The following is a 19,368-nucleotide window of genomic DNA, read 5'->3' as shown; positions in this document are numbered from 1 at the left end:
ATGTATGATCTGAAAAGATTTTCTCCCATTCCACAGGCTGTCTTTTAATTTTGTCGATTATCTTAAGTCTGATGAAGGCCCACTTATCTATTGGTGCGTTTGCTTCTTGTGCTTTTGGTGTTATATCCAAGAAACCATCGTGAAATCCAAGGGGATAACGCTCTTAATGGTGTTTATCAAACGATGGGTTGCAAACCTACCACTAGGTCATGAAATTAATTTAGGGAGTTGTAACTGGTATTTTTAAAAAAGAAAAAACTGAGCCACTCACTATATGCAGCATGGCTAAGCACTGTTTTAAAAACTTTTCTCCAGTTGTATGCATGTATATTTAATGGACTATGAAGTAAAATGAAATTTTATTATGGGCTCTGGTTAGAAATTTGAAAAACACTGCACTACTCTATACTGCGCTTAGACCAAGTGAAGGCCCAACAATGCTGACGATTTTCCAGTAGAGCCATCTTGGTTGGCCTAAGTATAATGAATCCAAAAGGACCTGCGTTAGGACTGTCAGTACCACATTTATGTGGCAACTTGGTATCTACAAAAATAGAAAATCAACTGTCATGTGAAGTTAATATTTTGTGCCGATTTTATTGGTGCTTTTTGTTTTGTTTTTTAATTAATTGATTTTTGGCCAGACTGGGTCTTTGGTGCTGAGCACAAGCTTTCTCCAGTTCCAGGGAACGGATGCTCCTCTTCTTTGTGGTGTGTAGGCTTCTCTTGCTGCAAAGCATGGGTCCTAGAGTGCGCGGCTTCAGCAGCTGCAGCTCACAGGCTCTAGAGCATGAGCTCAACAGCTGTGCTGCACGGGCTTAGCTGCCCTGAAGCCTGTGGGATCTTCTTGGAGCACGGATTGAACCCATGTCCCCTGCTTTGGCAGGCAGAGCCTCAACCACTGGACCACCAGGAAGTGTTTTGTTTTTGTTTTGTAGCTGTGTAAGAGTTATAGGTTTCCCTGGTGGCTCAGTGGTAAAGAACCTGCCTGTCAATGCAGGAGACACAGGAGACGCTGGGTCTTCCCTGGGTCGGGAAGATGCCCTGGAGGAGGAAATGGCAACCCACTCCGGTACTCTTGCCTGGGAAATCCCATGGACAGAGGAGCCTGGTGGGCTACAATCCATGGGGTCACAAAGATTTGGACACGACTGCAACAACTGAGCATGGAGCAAGAGCTATAGGTGCGCTTCTCTGATGGCTCAGATGGTAAAGAATCTACCTGCAATTCGAGAGATGTGGGTTCAGTCCCTGGGTTGGGAAGATCCCCTGAAGAAGAAATGGCTACCCACTCCAGTATTCTGGCCTAGAGAATTCCATGGACTGAAATGTCCATGGGGTGGCAAAGAGTAGGACACGACTGAGCAACTTTCACTTCACTTCAAGAGTTATAGGTATAAAGGCTTTATATCTGATCTTATGCTTGTATATATTTTAAAAAAGTTGTTTACAGTTGGAATCTGAAAGAGGTTTCTTTCCATCAAAAGGAGTCCACACATCAATGGAGTTTGAAACTCCATTGTTTCAAATGGAAATGTTGTTGAGGTGGTATACTGGGTTCAATAGCTCCCTAAAATTTATGTACACCCACAACCTCAGAATGTGACCTTATTTGGAAACAGGATCTTTGCAGATCTCAAGTTAAAAATAAGCTCATTGTGGATAAGGGTAAGCCCTAAATGCAATGACTGGTATCCTTGTACCAGTCAACACAGAGGAGAAGCGCAAGGAAGAAGTCCATGTGATAACACAGGCAGAGACTGGACAGTGACCACTGGAATCTAGCAAGAAGCAAGGAAGGGTCCTCCCTAGAGAGGGGAGCATGACCCTGTCAACACCTTGTTGTCAGATCTTTAGCTTCTGATCTAAAGAATAGATTTGTGAGACCAGAGATGTGCGTTTCAAGCCACTAAGTTTACGGTAATTTGTTAGAGAAGCCCTACAGAAGCTAATACAACAGATGGTAACCTGCCCCAAAGAGGGCATGCATCCTTTCTAAAAGCCCTATACCATAGGTCTAGACTCTTAGCAGGAGTGTAATTCCACAACTTGGACTTCACAAGTGGGGAAATTGAGGCCTGAGAAGGGTAGGCAGCTTATTCAAAGGGCCATATAAGTCAGGGGCAGAGAATGGACCAGAAGGCAAGACTCCTGCCACTACTCCACCCCACCCCAGCTCAGTCCTCAGGAGAGGCAGACTGCGCTGCTTACCACAATGCCGGTGATCGCGTTCACTGCAGAGGTAGACTTGGCTTCCTTCATTTTGGAGATGGGTTTACTGAGCTCTGGCCTGGAGCAGCTGAGAAGGCTTGAATTCCTCAAGTCAGGTACAGAGCTGTAAGGCCTTGAAGATGAAGGCTTACAGAGTGCTGGATCAGCCTCCTCTTCGGGGGCCTCCTGCTCAAGGCTGCTATCTGCTTCATTTTTCTCTGTGTGTCTGACACTCGAGAGCAAGTCAGGTGCACCGGACACCAACATCAATGGCTGGAGATACTGGGAAGAAGGAAACCAAACACAGAGCCCATGGGAACTGAGCTCTGTCCACTTCCAGATCATCTGCACCCAACGGTAGGTGCAAAGGAGATCAGGAGGAGAGGAAAGCAATCTGAATCAGTCTCTCTAATCCAGGGCTCTTAACCTAGGGTTCAAGGACACCCCTAGAGGGCTCATGGATGGCTTCACGGGGCCTTTGAAACACTTAAAACTGCAGTTACTTATGGCAAGAGATTCCATAGCTTTTATCAGATTCTCAGAGGGTCTATTACCCTAACAAAATTATTCAAAAAAAACCCCTCTAATCCTGTCACTTCAGAAAAGTCAACTGAATCTTTTCACTGAGCAAGAAGAGAGAGCCAGGCCAAGAAGGGGGTTCCAGAGACTGAGATCATGGGACAACTGGACAGCTGGCTCCAGCCTGGAGGCTAGTCCATACTTGGAGCAGAGAGCAGCCTGGAAGGACCAGCTGTGTTCTGCCCCACATGTAGTGTTCTGAGGCCCTGCCCCCAGAAGGTCTTCCCTGTAGCCTCCTCTCTCAGTTGTGCCCCTGGCCTGTAGGAAGGGGGCATTCCAACCCAAACTGGAGTTGGGGACCATGAGTAAGGTAGTCCTAGAGCCCGCTCCCACATGGGGCTGGTCCTCGGCCTCCCAGCTGCTTTTACTCCTACTGGAGGGAGGAGGACAGAACAGCGCAAGTCCTCTCTGCCTGGATAGAGGGATCCTCTGAAGGCTGCATGGCTCCTTGTGACTTCAGGCCCCGCTCCTGGGGCCCAGCCCTCCATGCGGCCCCCATTCCATCAGTGTTTCTGAGCTCTCAGTAGGGGTCTTCTCAGCATCCCCCCTGGACTGGCCCCAGCTGGGGAAGTGTGCTGGGCATGCGCGTTCCCCTCCCATCCACGTTTACTTGTTTGGAGGTCTGGCTGGTGGTAGTCTTGTATTTCTGCTGTTGTTTCTCTCGCCTGCTCTGCCAGCTCTTGCCTCTCGCTTGCTCGCCTGCCGATTCCTCCTGCATGTCTACCCTCTTCTGTTTCATTTGGAAGGATTTTTTCTCTTGTTTCAGTCTCAGCTCCTGGATCAGCTGCCTGCCCAGTGAGGAACAATGAGTATCACACAGGTTAGGGATAGGCTATGAATATTATGGACATACTTCTTGAGGGGCAGACAAGACTGGGGCAAGGAGGGGCAGTGCTCCATCTTCCCTGCCCCAGTGTGTCCAAATGATTGAGAGTTCCAAAGCAAGAGATGGAGGAGAGAATCCTTCCTCCACCCACACCATTTCCCATCTGGGATTAGCCCAGGGAGAGATGTGGCGGGGGGCAGCACCCTACTCTACCACCCCATCTCTCTCCTCCCTTCCCAGTATGCCAGGATCACACAACCAACAAGTGCTAAGGAGAGGGTCTGGGTAGAAGGATAAAATCAGGAGCTCCCACATCAAACCCCTTTATATGCTGGGCCTCTCTGGCCAATCACGTGATAGAAATAACTCAGTCACAGGACTCAGGGGACAGGGCTTCTAGAGCTTCTTCTGTCCTTATCTGCTGGATGATCCTCTTTCTGCTCCATGAAATGGGTGGTGGGTAGGCACTGGACTGGATGGGATGAGTCCCTTCCAGTCCTTAGATCTGATACCTGAATGAATCTAGATGGTAGTTCTGAGGGGTTGGGCTTTCTGGGAGTGGGGTTGGGGTGGCTGTCTTAGGGGTGAGTTTGTAGAAACAGCTTCATATCTACTTACCAACATCCCACACCAAAGAACCTTATGATTCCTGGTCCTTGTGAGACTAAAGCAACCTCATGGCTGCCCCAAGGTCACACCATAGGTCAAGCACTATCTCCTCTTCCCCCAACACCCAACCGCCCTCACCCCAGGAGCCTTCCTACCGGGCATAGACCTCCCGAGCCCTGGAGGTAACTGTATTCTGGAAGAGGGAGTTGTTGTCCTGGAAAAACTTCTCATACTTCTCCGAATTCACAGTGGGATAAATCAGGCGGAACCCTCCACAGTTTTCCTTCTCATACTTCTCAGTTTTCTCTACTCGCACGGCCTGAAAGCCCTTGACTTCCTCTTTCCTGTTGGGAAGCGGAACACAGGGCTGCAGTTAGGTTTTCTTGGGACCAATCTTGGAAAGGACATGACCTTTCCAAGGACATGGATGTCCTCTAGGGTGAGACCAAGGCTTTGCACGCAAGAGCGTTCAACCAGCGTTTCCTAAGTAAATGAATACATGAACGTTTCCTGAAAGGAGATTCTAGCCCTCCTGGGACAGCCGGTGTCATAATGCACTAAAAACAGCTGGTTAGAACAGTCTTCCTAACAGCTCACCAAATTCTCTCCCATTACAAGTAAAGCCCATTTCCCTCTTGGCTTAGCTTCTGACAGGGGCAGACTGTCACCTTTCCAATCACAGTCCCTGCTATTCTCCTTTGGAGAACTGGCTAAACTTGAGGGCTTCATGGATAAGCCTGATGAGATTTTATGAGAGCTGATGATCTCATTCCCCTTCACAGCCCCCCAGGAGGTGGAGGTCAGGGCGGAGGATCAATAAGCCCCTTTTATAGTAGGGAAACCAGGAGCCCCTGAGCCATGCAGGGCCAAGTCATGACGAGGAGACTGATTCAGGGAATGCTCCTTAGACGATGCTGCCTCCTTCTCCAAGAGTTCAGTGGAAGGCATCCTGGAACGCCAGGCAGCTCACACCTATCGGGCTCTGTGTCCAGACCTGACACTTGCCAGCGAGGTGACCTATACAGGCAGCTCCCCTTCCAGAGTCTTGGTCTTCTTAGCTCCAAAAGCAGGACATACAATCCCCCATGCTACCACCCACCCGCCCCCTCCTTACAGGGAAGACAGTGGACATGAACGTGCTCTGAGAAACACAGTGCCATCCAAACAGAGATGGCCTGATGCCATGGCCTGGTTCCAGAAGTTCAGTTCCGAAGGACCAGGCTTGTGAGGAAGACAGGGGCCACTATGAGATCTGAAAAGCAGCAAAGCCAAGTCCTTGACAGGCTCTGAGACTTCCTTCTCGCTCTTGTAGGATGAAGGCAAATGCTATGCAGCAGGAATGAGGTGTTCCTCACAACACGGTGACAAGGGGAGAACAGAAGAATGTTCCCTTTCGTAAAGACAAATGGTTTTACTTTTTGTATCGGTAATCCCTGGATCTCTTCATTTGATATTAACAAACTTATATTCATCATATGTACTTATGTCTATAAATAAATCTATTTTTAGGAACAAAGGAAAAACTGTTTAACCTGCCACACCCTGCAAATAGAAACTAATGTTCCAAACAGGATTATCATTTGTTAGAACTGACCCATGACTGTACCTGGTCTCTCGAGAACGACACTGCTGTAGGAACTGCCCCCGCTGTCTCTCCTCCTCCAAGACCTTCTTTTTGTCACAGCTTCTCAGGTTGATCAGGACCAGAGTGTCGTACAGCAGACTATCCTTTACCTCTTTATCCAACCAGGAGTCAGTGGAGAAGCTCGGAGAGTGGTTTACCTGTGAGGATAAGACGGCAGCTGGGGAGGCTGGGCAGCATGCAAGCAGGAGGTAAAGCTAAGTGCCCCCTCAACGGAGCCACCCAAGCCCACCTAGGGGCCCTGGCTACCGCAATGAGTGGGAGAGAGAGGGAAAGAGAGTCTGGACTGGAGCCTCGGTGAAAAAAGGAGGGAGCAGAACCATTCCCTGCAGTGTAACTAGCTTTTATTTCAGTCCTGAATTCCTGAGGAGCATGGCAAGGGGTGGGGGTGAAGGAGCTGCCTTTGGTTTCCCCTCCATCTGGAGTGCATGTGCCCCTCCCGTGCACTGTGTACCCCAGAGAACAGAGGGAAGAGGGCAGTCCAGAGGGCCAGGCTGGGAGCTGAGGAGGGGAAGGGAGTGATGCATTCAGGATCCTGACAGGGGTTAAGGGTCAGGATGGTGGGAAGACTGAGAGGACTCATTCCTGCTCACAGAAGAGTCCATATTGTTCAGAGGCACTATGTGACAGTTGAAGACTTCTAGCAGTTTCTGAAGGCTTGCTCCTGGTAGCTTACTCTGCTCTTTGGTAAGAGCTGGTAAGAGCTCTGAACGGCCATATTCTCCTTCCTACCCACACTTGGGAACAAGGGCTAGGAATGGAGGAAAGGCAAGACCCCAGGAATTTGATACGTAATTCTGGGTCTTCCCCTCTGAGGGCTGCCTCTGTATCACTGGCGGCCGTCACCATCACCTCTGACTTGTACCACAACCCTGCCCTTGCCCCTGCTTTCGGTGTGTACACTGAACGGCCGCGGGAGAGGCCTGCTTGCACAGGTCCAGTCAGGAAGAGACGCAGACACCCAGAAGCTTCTCTTCCTCCTCTTCCCACCACCCCATGGGTCTGGAGGAGACAAGAAACTCACTGAGTGGCTCCCCGCCCTTTTCTGTGCCCACAGACACTAGGTTGTTCTCTGCTGGTGCTTGGAACTGGATCTAGGCCCCAGATAGCCAGGCCCAGTAGCTCCATCTGATCTCAAATATCCTCCACCCACCTTTGATGAAGAACAAAGTCTCCTTTCTGTGACGGAGACAACTGTTAGAAAAGGTAGAGCTGTCTTTGGAGTCACTCTGCACCTGAGATCAGAGCTTCTAAGTCTGGGTGGACCTCAAGAAAGCACAAGGAATTCTCTAATTCCCGGCCGTCTACCTCCCTCTGGTGGCCGCTTTTCAGCAAAGGGAGACGCCCCAGGCAGCAAGCACAAGGGAGGCCGTTGCTCGACAAGTGGATTACGACATCCTAGCTGAGCCAGGAGGGCAGAGGGATGGGACTGACCCCAGTAACAGGTGCCAGCTTCACCCCTCACCCCAATCTCCCTACCTCCAGCAGCCAGGGCTTGAGTTTGTGATCTAACAAAACGTCAAAGCCCAGGATTTCAAAACAGGCGCTGTTGAGTGTGTGGTGGGGAAAGCAGGTGTGGTAGTTATGCTTGATGATGGGGTAGGCCGAGATGATCGTCTTGATAATAACGTCCTCAATGTCTCTCCAGATCTGCGCCACGTTGTAACCATGGCTCTCCATGTACGTGTTGAAGGTGGAGAGCTTCCTGGAAGGGAATCATGGGCCGTGAGGCAGGGCAGCCCACCTCTGGTCATCTAAGGCCGTAGAATGCTAGCAACTAGAAACTTCTAGAGAGGATAAAGTCCCAAAGCCAGTGGGAGGGACACCCAGGAGCCAGGGTAATAGCTGTGTCAGCTCAGGAGGACCCACAGGAGAAAACATCTGTGGGCTGGGGCAGGGATTAGGTATCCCAGTGGAAAGCTTAATGGATGAATTTTTAAAATTGTAAAAACCAACACCCCACATCACAATGTTGCTTTGGTAGCAATGGTTTCTTAGCTTTTGGTGTTCATTAGAGGCACTTAAGGAGTCTCTTAAGACCACTGATATCTGGGTTCCACTTCCACTATCTGAGGGGATTCTGGGGACACTAAAGACATAGAAATATTGTTCATTTTATTCAATGTTAACCCTGTAAAGGGAAGCCCAGAGGGAAAAGGCAACCCCAAGGCATTTCCACAGATAGGGTTACCCACTGTCCCAGGCAAACCAGACAGTCTAGACTTTACAGCTGAAAGTCCCATATCCCAGGAAATCCCTCAGTCACAGGCAAACCAAGATGGCTGGTCCCCCTGTCACAGATATCAGAGAATGTCTATCCCTTGCAGAGAGGTTTGTGAAGAAATACTCCAGTCAGCTCTGAGCTGGGCAGTACAGAGACAGGACAAATCTGACAGGTTCAAAAGACAATGATGGGGACAGATACCCGCCCCCTCACATACACACAGGTGTGCACAGAGAGCCGAAGTAGGAAGTGAAAACATTGGAGGAGGAAATATGGGTGATGCAGGAGAATGAAGAGCAAAGAGAAGAATGGGAAGATGGGGAATACAGCTCAACCAGCAGTCCACAGATCTGGACCCCGTCAGCAGAGGCAGCACACACTTACTAAGGGCCTGCGGGTGGCACCAGTGGTAAAGAACCCGCCTGCCACTGCAGGAGACATGAGACATGGGTTTGATCCCTGGGTCGGGAAGATCCCCTGGAGGAGGGCCTGGCAACCCACTCCAGTATTCTTGCCTGGAGAATCCCATGGGCAGAGGAGCCTGGTGGGCAATAGTCCATGGGGTCACCAAGAGCTGGACACAACTGAGTGACAAACACACTGTTGTGTGTGCAAAATTCATGCGATGAGGGGATCCTGAGAAACCAGCACCTCTCCTGTGGGAAGCCTAAGGACCATTGAGGAGCCAGAACACACATGAAACAGCCAAAGATGCGTTTATAGGACGACAGATAAACAGAGACACTCAGTGCAGAGGCACGCCTTTTCTACCTGCCATTGTCCAGGATGAAGTGCTGCTCATAAATGAATTTTCCAGACCACTTGAAGCCAATCCTCTCAAGTGCAAAAAAAAAAAAAAAAAAAGTGTTTAATTTGCCTAACTGGGAAATAAATATTCCCAAAATAGATCAGACACTCCTCTACCATCTTATAATAGACATTATGAATCATAACATAACCTCTTCTTGATGACTCAGGCACATCACAATGAATACATATTACTGTGCAATTTCATAACGCCCAGTGGTTAGTCCATTCGATTTAACACACCAACTATGTGCCAGGCTCCCTGAAGATGAAGAAGGCCTGGTCTCTGCCCTGGAGGCCTGCCAAGTTTCCAGTTTTTCTTCTTCACTGCTCCTACTGAGTTTGCAGTCTGGTGGGGATTTACTGCAGGTATGGCTGGTGTCAAGCTAGGAAGTGGGGAGTGTAGGGCAGGTGAGGCAGTCAGTAGGAGAAGCAGATGGTTTTAAAAGGTGAGGGAGAGGAGAATGAAGAGAGGCGAAAGCAAATTAGAGGGAGAGAAGGAAAACACTCTGCCCTAAAACATGGGAAACACTAGATTCTAAAGCCAGGGCGCCATACTAACCCTCAAGGAACTTAAATACAGCTGGGGACACAAGACAAACATGTACTCCAAGCAAAGAGTAGTTACAGGCTACAGCTGATGCTGACCAGGAGGATGGTGGGAGTCCAGAGATGGAGAGGCTTCTGGGGTGATTAGACTCAGATTCCACAGGCTTGTCCTTAGAGATGGAAGACAACCCTCCCATCTGACAAGTGAGGAAACAGAGGCCCATGGAGAAGATGGGTTTCCCCCACACTGCAGTGGTTATGTGGCTGGACCAGCATCGAGGACCAGGTCAGAGAAGGCAACACAGAGCTTAGTTAGACAGACAGGGCCTTCAAGGATGTTTCCCTATGTTTCCAGTTGGAGCTGAGCAAAGGCAGAGAAGTGGGAATGAGCAAGGCTTGTGTATCAAAAAGTAAGCCAAAGAACATCCTGGGAGAACACCACAGAGTGGATGGTGCAGGCAGTGTTACTAGTAGTTAAGGGCAAGGACCAGACTCAGGAGTTAATTACAGCTCTGCCACTTTCTAGCTGTGTAACCTTGGCCAAGTTTCTTAACCTTATTACACCTGTTCCCTAATATGCAAACTTGGGAGATCATGCCAACTTAATAGTGTCATTGTGAGGATTAAATGTATTGAGGTGTGTAAATTTCTCAGAGCAGTGCCTGGCAGACAACAAGTGCCCAACAAATAAAATGGTAACTATTATTATAGTAATAATAATAGTGGGAAATGGGGTCTGGTCAAAGCATAGAGTGACCAGAGGAGTTTGAACTGGTACTCTAGGCACCTGGGAACCATACTGGTTATCTGAGTGCAGAAGTAATGAGTATATGGAGTGTATAATAATAACAGGAGCCACCTGCATGGGGGTTATGGTTTTTGAGGCCTATTCATACACATCATCTCAATAAGTTCTTATGGTAAATCTGTTTGAGGCTGGCTGGCCCGGATTCATTTTTATTACATCATTTTATTTATCTATTTGTATTTATTTTGTGAGCTGCACTGCATGGCTTGTGGGATCTGATCAGTGAACTGATTAGGGATCGAGCCCATGTGCCCCCTGAGGTGGAAATGCGGAATCCCAACCACGGGACCACCATGGAATTCCCTATCACGTCATTTTATTTATTTGTTTGGCTATGCCGAGCCTTTGATGTGGCATTCTGGATCTTTTAGTTTAAGCATCTAGGATCTATTTCCCTGACCAGGGATTGAACCCAGGCCCCCTGCATGGGAGTGCGGAGTTTTAGACACTGGACCACCAGAGATGTCCCAATCTCATCGTTTCAGAGATGAGAAATTGGAGGTACAGAAAGGTTAAGCGGAGGTGCCTGGAGCTAAGGAGAAGAGTGATGAGGTCATGCGATAGTCAAGGAAGAGGCTGAACCAAGGTCGGGGCCTGGTGGACAGGAAAGAACTGAGGGACGTTTGAAGGAAGGAACTTCAGAATTCAATGATTTGCTGAAAAAGGAAACATCTGAGATGATACCAAACTCTCCAATCCTGTGAGTCAGAAGGCAGAGGGGGAAGCTTGGACTGCGGGGGTGGACATGAGGAGACAGGATGCAAGATATTGGGAAATGCTGAGCAGAAAGCCACACAGACATCCAGGTGCAGCTGAGGAGAGATGGGCCTAGAGAAAGGGTGGGTGAGGGACTGCAGAGGGGGTAGGAGAGGGGGCTCCAGCAGGGAGGGGGATGGAGAAGAGCAGAGTGCTGATGCCAGGCCTGGGTGAGAGAGGCGAAGAGAAAGAGGAAGGAAGGAAGAAAAATAAAGGCAGCAGAATACTCTACACCCCCACCTTGGTCCGGGCACCACATACACCGCCCATCACAGTCTGAGGGCCCAAAGTCTATCAGTGGGGTGTTTGTTCTCATAAGAGGAGGAAGAAGATGGTCCTTTAACTACATGCCTTTAGACTAAGGAGAAATCACAGTAATGAAGAGCACCGTCTGGGCGCTCTTACAGGTCACATGAGGCTTGGAGTGACCCTACGAGGTGGGCAGAGCAGGGCATCTCACTGCTCTCATCCTACAGACCAAGAAACGGAGGCTCACAGAGGTGAAGGGACTTGCTCCAGACGACTCAGCCAGCGAGAGTCAGAGCAGGGACTGGAAGCTGGGCCTCACCAAGCCCCAATGTTCAACATGGAGCAGTGCAGAATGCCAGTGGGTCCCCAAGGACCAGGTGGGCAAAGAGGAATTCAGGGAGCTGTGGGCAAGATGGGTGGCTGGCACTCTCGGACAAGAGGGAGATTGCCTCCTATCCATCCGACATGTCCCCTTCCAGCAGGGTTAACCTACTGATTTTCCTTTTGCTTTATGGAACTCTGCTACCGAGGGAGTTGTGAGATTTCCTGTGCGTCTCTGATGCTCTGAAGCCAAACAGACTCTATTTATCAGTCCTTTAAGCCTGATACAAGAGAAAGATCATGCACCTTGGAATCTGACAGACTGACATTTGTGTCCAGCTCTAGCATTTATAGCCTGTAATTTTCGGCAGCTTATTTAACCTCTCAGAGGCCCAGTCTCCTCAACTATAAAATGGAGGTGATGCCTAACTCATAGCTGTCCACCTACAAAGGGGAGGTGATGGCACCTCTGTCATGGTGTTGTGAAAATTCAATTGAGAAAACATGCACTCAAAGCCCCATCATGGGCCCCGACACACAGGCCTTCCTTGCCCTCTCCCTTTAGCCTAGTCATCTTAAAACTCAATGAGACAGGATTAGATGATAATAGAAGTGTAAAGGCCACTGGGGAAAAGACTCATGCATTCCTCCCATTTTCCCCCATTCTTCTGGGGAAACTTCCAGCCAGCTAGCCACAGGTCATGTCACACCAGGACATCATGCCACATCATTTGAGAATCTCTGTTGAAGCAACACCCCAGGGAACCCCAGGCCTGGCGGGTCCTTCTCCAGTGGCAGACCAACAATCAATAAATAGCTGTTGGTCTGGAAATGTCAGAAGGGCCAACTGTAATATGAGTATGTTTTGGTGTGTGTGTGTATCCTGCTGGGGAAACAGTTCATGTTTATCTCTCCTCCTCCCAACCCCCTAGGGTTTATGATGTGACTTTCTTTTAATGATTAACAGCCAGAAGGCAGAGGCTAAGGTGTCTGTTCTGGGTTTAGAGGAAAAGAAATATTTTGTGAGACCACATGATCTGAAATGGAAACACTGATGGGGACTGACGGGGTCTGAGTAGAATCACAGAGGGCAGCTCTGAGCCCAGCAGGGAAAGAAGAGAAGGGGAACTGCTTCCTTACCTCTTGCTGCCAGAGTGAGCATCTTGAAGGAAATTGGCACTGTGCTTATTAATGGAATAATTAGTCAGGTGCATGCAGATATCATTCTGGGGAAAGAGACACAAGTCTGTGGGGTCAGAAGGAAGCACAGCCTCCCACTTCCTCTATGCACCCTCCCGTGGGCCCTGGGGTTTAAAGAGAAGGAAGAGGATATCTTAGGGCTTACATATACTGGCAAAAAGGAGGAAGAAAGAAGGGGTACCCTATAGCCTGAAGCATAACACTCCCACTCCTCCAGAGGCTGAGTGGCACTCGGCTGAGGAAGACCTAAGGAACCCTGGGGCCAGGGATGTGGGGGGAGGACTAAGGGCTTGCCCGTGTCCTTTTTTTGAGCACCATGGAACTGTGGATTTGCAGTCAGGCCACGAGTCCCATCCTCGCCTCTTCCTAGTTCTGTGAACTTGGGCCTTGGCCCAAGGTCCTGGACTTTCCTAGTTCTGCTGTCCTTATAACTGGATTTTAGTTTCCTCATCTGTAAATTGGAGATGATAATCCCTATTCTGAGGGCTCTTGGGAAGGCTAAATCCAAGAACAGATACACCCTGTTACCCAGTAAATGAGAGTCCAGCAAGTGACAGCCACATTCACCATGCCTTGAGAATGCAGATGTAATGAGGGGTCTTTTTACCAGCTTAAAGAGGAAGTGGAGGCAGTGTGTCGCCGAGCTCACCAGGTTGTCTGTGCAGGGATGGGAGTAAGAGGTGGTGGCGAAGCGTGCCAGTCCTTCATTGTACACAAAAATCCTGAGGGGGTCACAGGATGTCATGAGCACATAAATCCGTAAGTCGAACTTGAACCCATCAATGATGAAGGGCTGGGAGGAGAGAACAGAAGCCAAACAGCATCAGAGGAGAAACCCAGACTTGAAGCTCAGTAGGGCCCTGTCTTGTGTTTGGCGTCAGCTCCAATGTTGCCTGTGTTTAAAAAAGGGTGGCCTGGGCCGGGACTAGAGAGGGAGATGTGGGGCCTGGGCCCTGTGACCCATCATGTGACCTTGTGGAAGTCACTAAACCACACCTGGCCTTTGTTTCCTGATCTGTCGAATGGCACAGGTAACTACCTTGAAGAGCTCTCCTGGCAATGAAACAAAATAACATGAAGAAGTCCTGTGATGAAGGACATGTTGTCACCCTCCAAGACTGTATATACTACAGTTGTCCTGCCAGAATTCTCATGCAGTTGCAATGCTGATGGCAATGCCAGCCAGGCTTCCCTTCCATGTACCTTCTAGAAGGCTCCCTCTCTGTACTGGGCTTTATCTCCAGTCATGGAGTACAGCTGGTTGCCCTGGTCTCTCCAGAGCTATTTCTCTCTCCCAAAGGAGGTGGGATCTCCAGAGAGATCCTGCCAGGGGCCAGCCTGGCAGGGCCAGACCAACCTCCAAGGGTGCAAGGGCACTCTGGCCTAGGCACATGTCACCTCTCCAGTCAGAAGGCTTGGTCTGATCAAGTACAAGGCAGAAGACGGGATTTAGCATCACTCCTCCCCGTCCTCCCTTCCCTAGCTTCACAGTGAAGCTACAGCGTGAGGGTGTGTGGATGATAGATAAATAGTTATGATGAGGAAGTACCTTTGAGATATAGAGCTGACAGATCATATCCTCCCCTGGTTTGATTTCTTTCACTGTTCGCGTGATGAATATACCTTTCCCTTGGCAGCCCGAGTCCGGCTTACAGATGTAAGTCTTATTTTTTCTTGACCTGCTGTAGTTCTGCAAATCTCCCCAGCTACCAGAGCAGGGAGGGAATGAGACACCTTTAGCTGGGGATCAGCAAAAATGAAAGCTAGCTCTCTATTCTTTTTTAAAAAGTGACAGAAACCCTGGGATTGACAGACAGATGCCCAGAGATCTGGAGAGACAGCAGAGCACATACAGTGGCGAGTGGATGGGCTCTGGAGGGAGATCAGAGCTGGATTTCAGCCCAGGCAACATCACTCACCAGCAGTGTGGCCCTTTGCAAGGACTTGGCCTCACTAACCCTCAATTCCATCATCTACACAATGAGGACAGTGACAGTTGTCTCATACATGACACAGTGCAGGCAAGGTGTTGGTACATGCCTCACATCCCATAAAAGTAACTGTGATCCACACAGTTTGGCTTTGAGTTTACAGATAAGAGATGTGGAGTTCTGAATCTGACTCAAGCCCTGACAAATGATGTGACTTTGGATCTCCTTCTGGACTCCAGCTTTTCTTCTGTAACACCTCCACTCTAGCTACAGTGACAGGGAAAATGCTACCTTTTTGTTTTAATTTTTGGCCTCACCCTGTGGCATTTGGGATCTTAGTTCCCCAACCAGGATTGAACCTGCACCCCCTGCATTGGAAGGCGGAGTCTTATACTGGACCACCGGGGTAGTCTGGCAGATGCTATCTTTGGATGTACTTTGAAGAAAGTATACTCAGAAGCAAGCAACCAACTTAAAGGATTCTAAATCTTAGCCTTGCGATACTTCTTGTTTTTCATTTAACTCAAGGAGCTTTGTGGCCACTGGAGGTCATGTAACTACAATGTCTCTCAGTGGCCATGAAATCTGGAGGAGCCTGCTGACATGATGACAAACATATTTCCTTCTAAGTTGCAGCTAAGCTCTGCCAACTGTTCTAGACAAGTCTGAAAAAGCTGGGCACCCTGGCCCTCTTGGTTCGGGAAAGCACTCAGTGGAGCAGGGACAGTGGGGCTCCTGTGGGGCCCCTGCCCTGTGAACATCATTCTGATGGCAATGCTTCTGTACCCCCACCTCATCCAGACACTGGACTGTATCCAGGTCATGCTCATGTCACCTCACATTTCTCCTGCTTCTCAGCGGTGTGGTCCAGAATACTTTATGTACCAGGGATGGATGTCCAGATGGATATAGTGAGACAGAGATGGGAAAAGGCTGACTGCCATGTCCTGCCATGGGTCAGAGGTCAGGCATCCCTCCCTGCTCCTAATGGTTAGAGGGCTCTAACCATCACCTTACTCCCTCCAGAAGTGCTCGAAGGCCTCAAAAATTCAGAAACTGCACAGTGAAAGGACTGGAACAAGTTCAAAATCAACAGCTTTCAAGGTGAGAACAAACTCTCACCCCAACTGCAGGCACAGGCTCCAAGGCACCCAGCCCCTATAAGTCATCTAATTTTACAGGCAGAGCCTTGTGTTTTCTCAACCTTGGACACACCCTTTATCCCTTCTCTTCCTGAAGAGAGAGAAATGGAAGATCCTACGGGAAGGGAAAGTAGTAACCAGGGTTAGGGGCAAGAGGAAAATGTAAACTGGGGGTGGGGAGTGGAGAAAGGGGCACTCACTCAGCAGGAAGACACCAGGTCCTCGGGAAAAAGTGGAAATCTTTCGGGAACATCTTCAACATGCGGCTCATATTCCTGGCCAGCAAGTCCTTGCGGCAGATTTCACTCATCCCTGGGAAGTGATTGATTTTCTGCAAAGGAAGCCGGAAGTGGTGAACAATGGGGCCCACAGGAGCACCCAGGAGCTCCCCTTTGGGGTCAGTCATAAGAGTGGGGCCCCACAGGGTCGATGCCACGCTTACGCCGAGGACCAGCTCTGACCCAGATACCTGGTAACTTTTCATTTCCATCACCCGTTCCAGTGACACTGAGAAGTCAGTCCAGTAGAGAGTCCAGTCGTCATTTTCTCCTCCCTCTCGAAGGCCATACTGTTGGGCGGCCCTACGCACTGCCAGGAGGGAGAGGAAGAAAGACCCACGGGGGGAAGTGGGGAAGGAGCACGAGACGGGGAGGTTATGTTCCTAGGTGCTCCCAGACTGTACACGGAAGCCAGACTAGTGGGCTCCCTGGGACCGGAAGCCATCTTGCCCCATCTGGACACGCCGTTGCCGAGAAAGGAACACAGAGAGTCGAAAGCTATTGGAGAGCACGGCCTGTGCCCAGTGATCACCACAGAAGGTTTTCTGAGGTCAGTGTTTCACCCACCCTTGCCAGGAAGCAGGCCTTTGGCTTTCCTCCAAACACTAGCACTGAGTGTTCAGGGAATATAAACTAATCCTTAACGTCAGCCAAAACCAAGCTTAATTAGTAAGGTAAATTGACAGAAGAAAACTACACAGTGTATTTCAAAACCACACACATCCTTCTTTCCTGGTCCCTATTAATAACTGGGAGCTGACTCCAACACAAATTCAAATACTTTCAAGGACCTGGAAAGGAAGAAATGCCTGTAGTCACCAGAAGTCAGGATCAGCCTAAAGTACCCAAATTCAAAGTGAAAATAATAACACTCTGCTCTGCAGTCAAAGTAGGTCTGCAGGTCATCTTCAGCCCATGGACTGTCAGTTTGTGACTTGTGCTCCAAAAAAGAGCTATTGATTGCAGCCATCGCTGCCAGCTGTTCAACAGATCCCCCAATAATCATACACAGAAACTATAGACAGTGGAAGCACACACCACTGAGATCAAAACGCATATTTTCTTGGAATGAGATTCCCAACTTTCTCAAATAGTTAATTGGACTGGGAGATACAAAGAACACAATTAGAAGACACCCCTTTCCCATCCTCAGGAATATATGAGTGACCCTTCCCAACTCTTCGGGGGAATCTGGTGGGGTCCCCATGGTGGATGCGTTGAGGGCAGATGCTCACCACTCTCATATCGGCAGCTGGATAGATTGATCACCAATCATCTGGAAAAGAGAAAGGGGAAAGCACCAAGACAGAGACAGACACACTTGCCAGAACAAGTGACTGCATGCAGAAACATCCAGTCCCACGGGAGCTGAGTGAAATCTCGGTGGCTACACTGAGCCTGCTTTGACCATCCCTGTTACTGGGGACACACACCCTTGTAGCTGCAGAGAGACAGAAAACATGGGTGCAGAGTACTGTTGCTCTGCCTATGAGCTAGAAATACTGTATTGTGATTATGGTTGATTTTCCTTGAAGCTTCACATTAACATCATCACTCCTCAATCCTCTAATTCCAGTGGCCCATCAGGAACAGGAAGTGAACATCTTTTTGGCCAAAATATTTAATGGTCTCCCTCCTACTGCTCCCCATTAAGGGAAGCTATGAGTTAGAAAGCAGATAAGATGTCAGATATCAATCAGTCTGAGGAGTGATTCATCCCCCTGCCCCGACCAAGAATGGAGTAGGGTATGGCAAAATATTAAATAAGAACTGGAATACAGAAGCCACAGTCAGATCCTAAGAAATCAACGTGGTTGTTACATTTAAAGTATCCTAAACCCCCAAGACAATAAGCACTTTCTTAAAATGAGGAAATAGTCTCTCCCCACACAATTTTTCAAAAGGCATTCTAACAACAGAAGGAAGATGAGGACACGTGTGGTCTTAGATTACACACACCATTATTTGATTCTATAAAACAGAATCAAAAGTAGGTTCTTTTTCATATGAACCAAAAATGGTGTGACTGACTCCACACAGCTTCTCCTTTACCTACTCCTTAGCAGCTGAGGCCCCCTCCCCTCCAGGTCCCTCCTGCTTTTCCCACCATGGATCCCCATTCCCCATCTTGCAATCCTAACCTCTTTTTCTTCCTCTTCTTCTTGCCTTGCTGATGGGCACTCTGAAGCCCCCTTTGAGCCCCAGGGTTCTCTCTCACAAAAGCCATGGTGATGCTTTCTTTCGAATCTTCTATAGAACCGTCCTCTTTCTCTTCTGAGTCTGTCCCTTCCTCTTCTTCCATAGGCAGGCACTGGAGCATCTCCCCTGCCTGTGAGGAGGCTCGGGGGAAATACTGCCCCCCCCCACCCTGGAGAGAGGGCAAACAGAATGGCAGTTACTCAGATCCACCTGCAGGGGGACCCCCTCCCTTGCTCATGTGGGCGGTGGGCCAACACTCAGAACCAGACAACAGGTTGCAGTGTATGAAATGCTACCTCACCTCCACGGTTCGTGCAAGCTCCAGCAAGGAGCTGATTCCACCTTTTGCCATGACTATGACCTTGGGGACTCACTCAGCCAACTCTGGCCTTGGTGTTTCCCTCCTGGGGTTTGCAGCATCATAGCAAGCTGAGATGCTATGCCTGGCACCAGGTAAACAGTCTTATTATTAAACTGAGTGAGTATCTGGAGACAGCCTCAGAACTGAGCCCTAAGCCTCCCTAGCTGAAGGAGTTGGTCCCCGTGGTTGTAGATGGGGTGCTTTGAGGAGGTCTGTTAACTATTCAGGCGCTGCACCAAACATCCCGCATGCAACTGGCATTCACAAGCGCAGGACTGACTTGTAGTTGACTTAGCAAGACTCCAGCCCAGGGTCAGAGGCAACCCTTCAGAGACTTCAACCACAGAAGAGGCTACAATGTCTCCCTCACCATCCAATTCAAAATAAAAGCAAGACAAAATAATAAAATACCTACAAGGAATCCAGCAAAGTTCTCATCCCCTAACCCCACCTCCATGATGACTTCCTTGATGCTTGCTTGAAATTTCAAATATCAAGTTTTTCAACATGATTTTTCATGCCCTTGCTACACTAATCCTTAGGAATGTGCTTAGTCTGCCTTTGGGTACCCAGAACTGCCCAATGAACTGATTCATATTCCCTTCACATCTGAGGCTTCTATGACCATAAAACCAGATTTCTGGTACTTTCTCCTCCTCTCCTCACCTCCCCAAAC

General features: G+C 49.1%; 1 protein-coding gene across 4 annotated transcripts in view; it reads right to left on the bottom strand.

The window, feature by feature from the left end:
- TTLL6 (tubulin tyrosine ligase like 6) overlaps positions 1–18,163 on the bottom strand; it is a 37,444-nt gene extending 19,281 nt beyond the window's left edge. The window contains exons 1-12 of one of the 4 annotated variants that reach the window (XM_013972587.2): positions 17,368–18,163; positions 16,324–16,442; positions 16,055–16,185; positions 14,331–14,487; positions 13,431–13,574; positions 12,722–12,807; positions 8,863–8,925; positions 7,347–7,572; positions 5,832–6,007; positions 4,381–4,569; positions 3,401–3,578; positions 2,212–2,493 (exon numbers count right to left, since the gene is read on the bottom strand). In XM_013972587.2, the coding sequence (XP_013828041.1) occupies positions 2,212–2,493; positions 3,401–3,578; positions 4,381–4,569; positions 5,832–6,007; positions 7,347–7,572; positions 8,863–8,925; positions 12,722–12,807; positions 13,431–13,574; positions 14,331–14,487; positions 16,055–16,185; positions 16,324–16,344 (1,653 nt within the window). In that variant the 5' untranslated portion in view covers positions 16,345–16,442; positions 17,368–18,163. Of the gene's footprint in view, positions 1–2,211; positions 2,494–3,400; positions 3,579–4,380; positions 4,570–5,831; positions 6,008–7,346; positions 7,573–8,862; positions 8,926–12,721; positions 12,808–13,430; positions 13,575–14,330; positions 14,488–16,054; positions 16,186–16,323; positions 16,641–17,367 lie in introns of those variants that run through there. The other 3 variants (XM_018064928.1, XM_013972588.2, XM_013972589.2) reach the window with 3 other exon arrangements.

This window comes from Capra hircus, chromosome 19, assembly GCF_001704415.2.
Source record: "Capra hircus breed San Clemente chromosome 19, ASM170441v1, whole genome shotgun sequence".
NCBI classification, from domain to species: domain Eukaryota; kingdom Metazoa; phylum Chordata; class Mammalia; order Artiodactyla; family Bovidae; genus Capra; species Capra hircus.
This window is presented reverse-complemented; position numbering and strand designations above follow the sequence as displayed.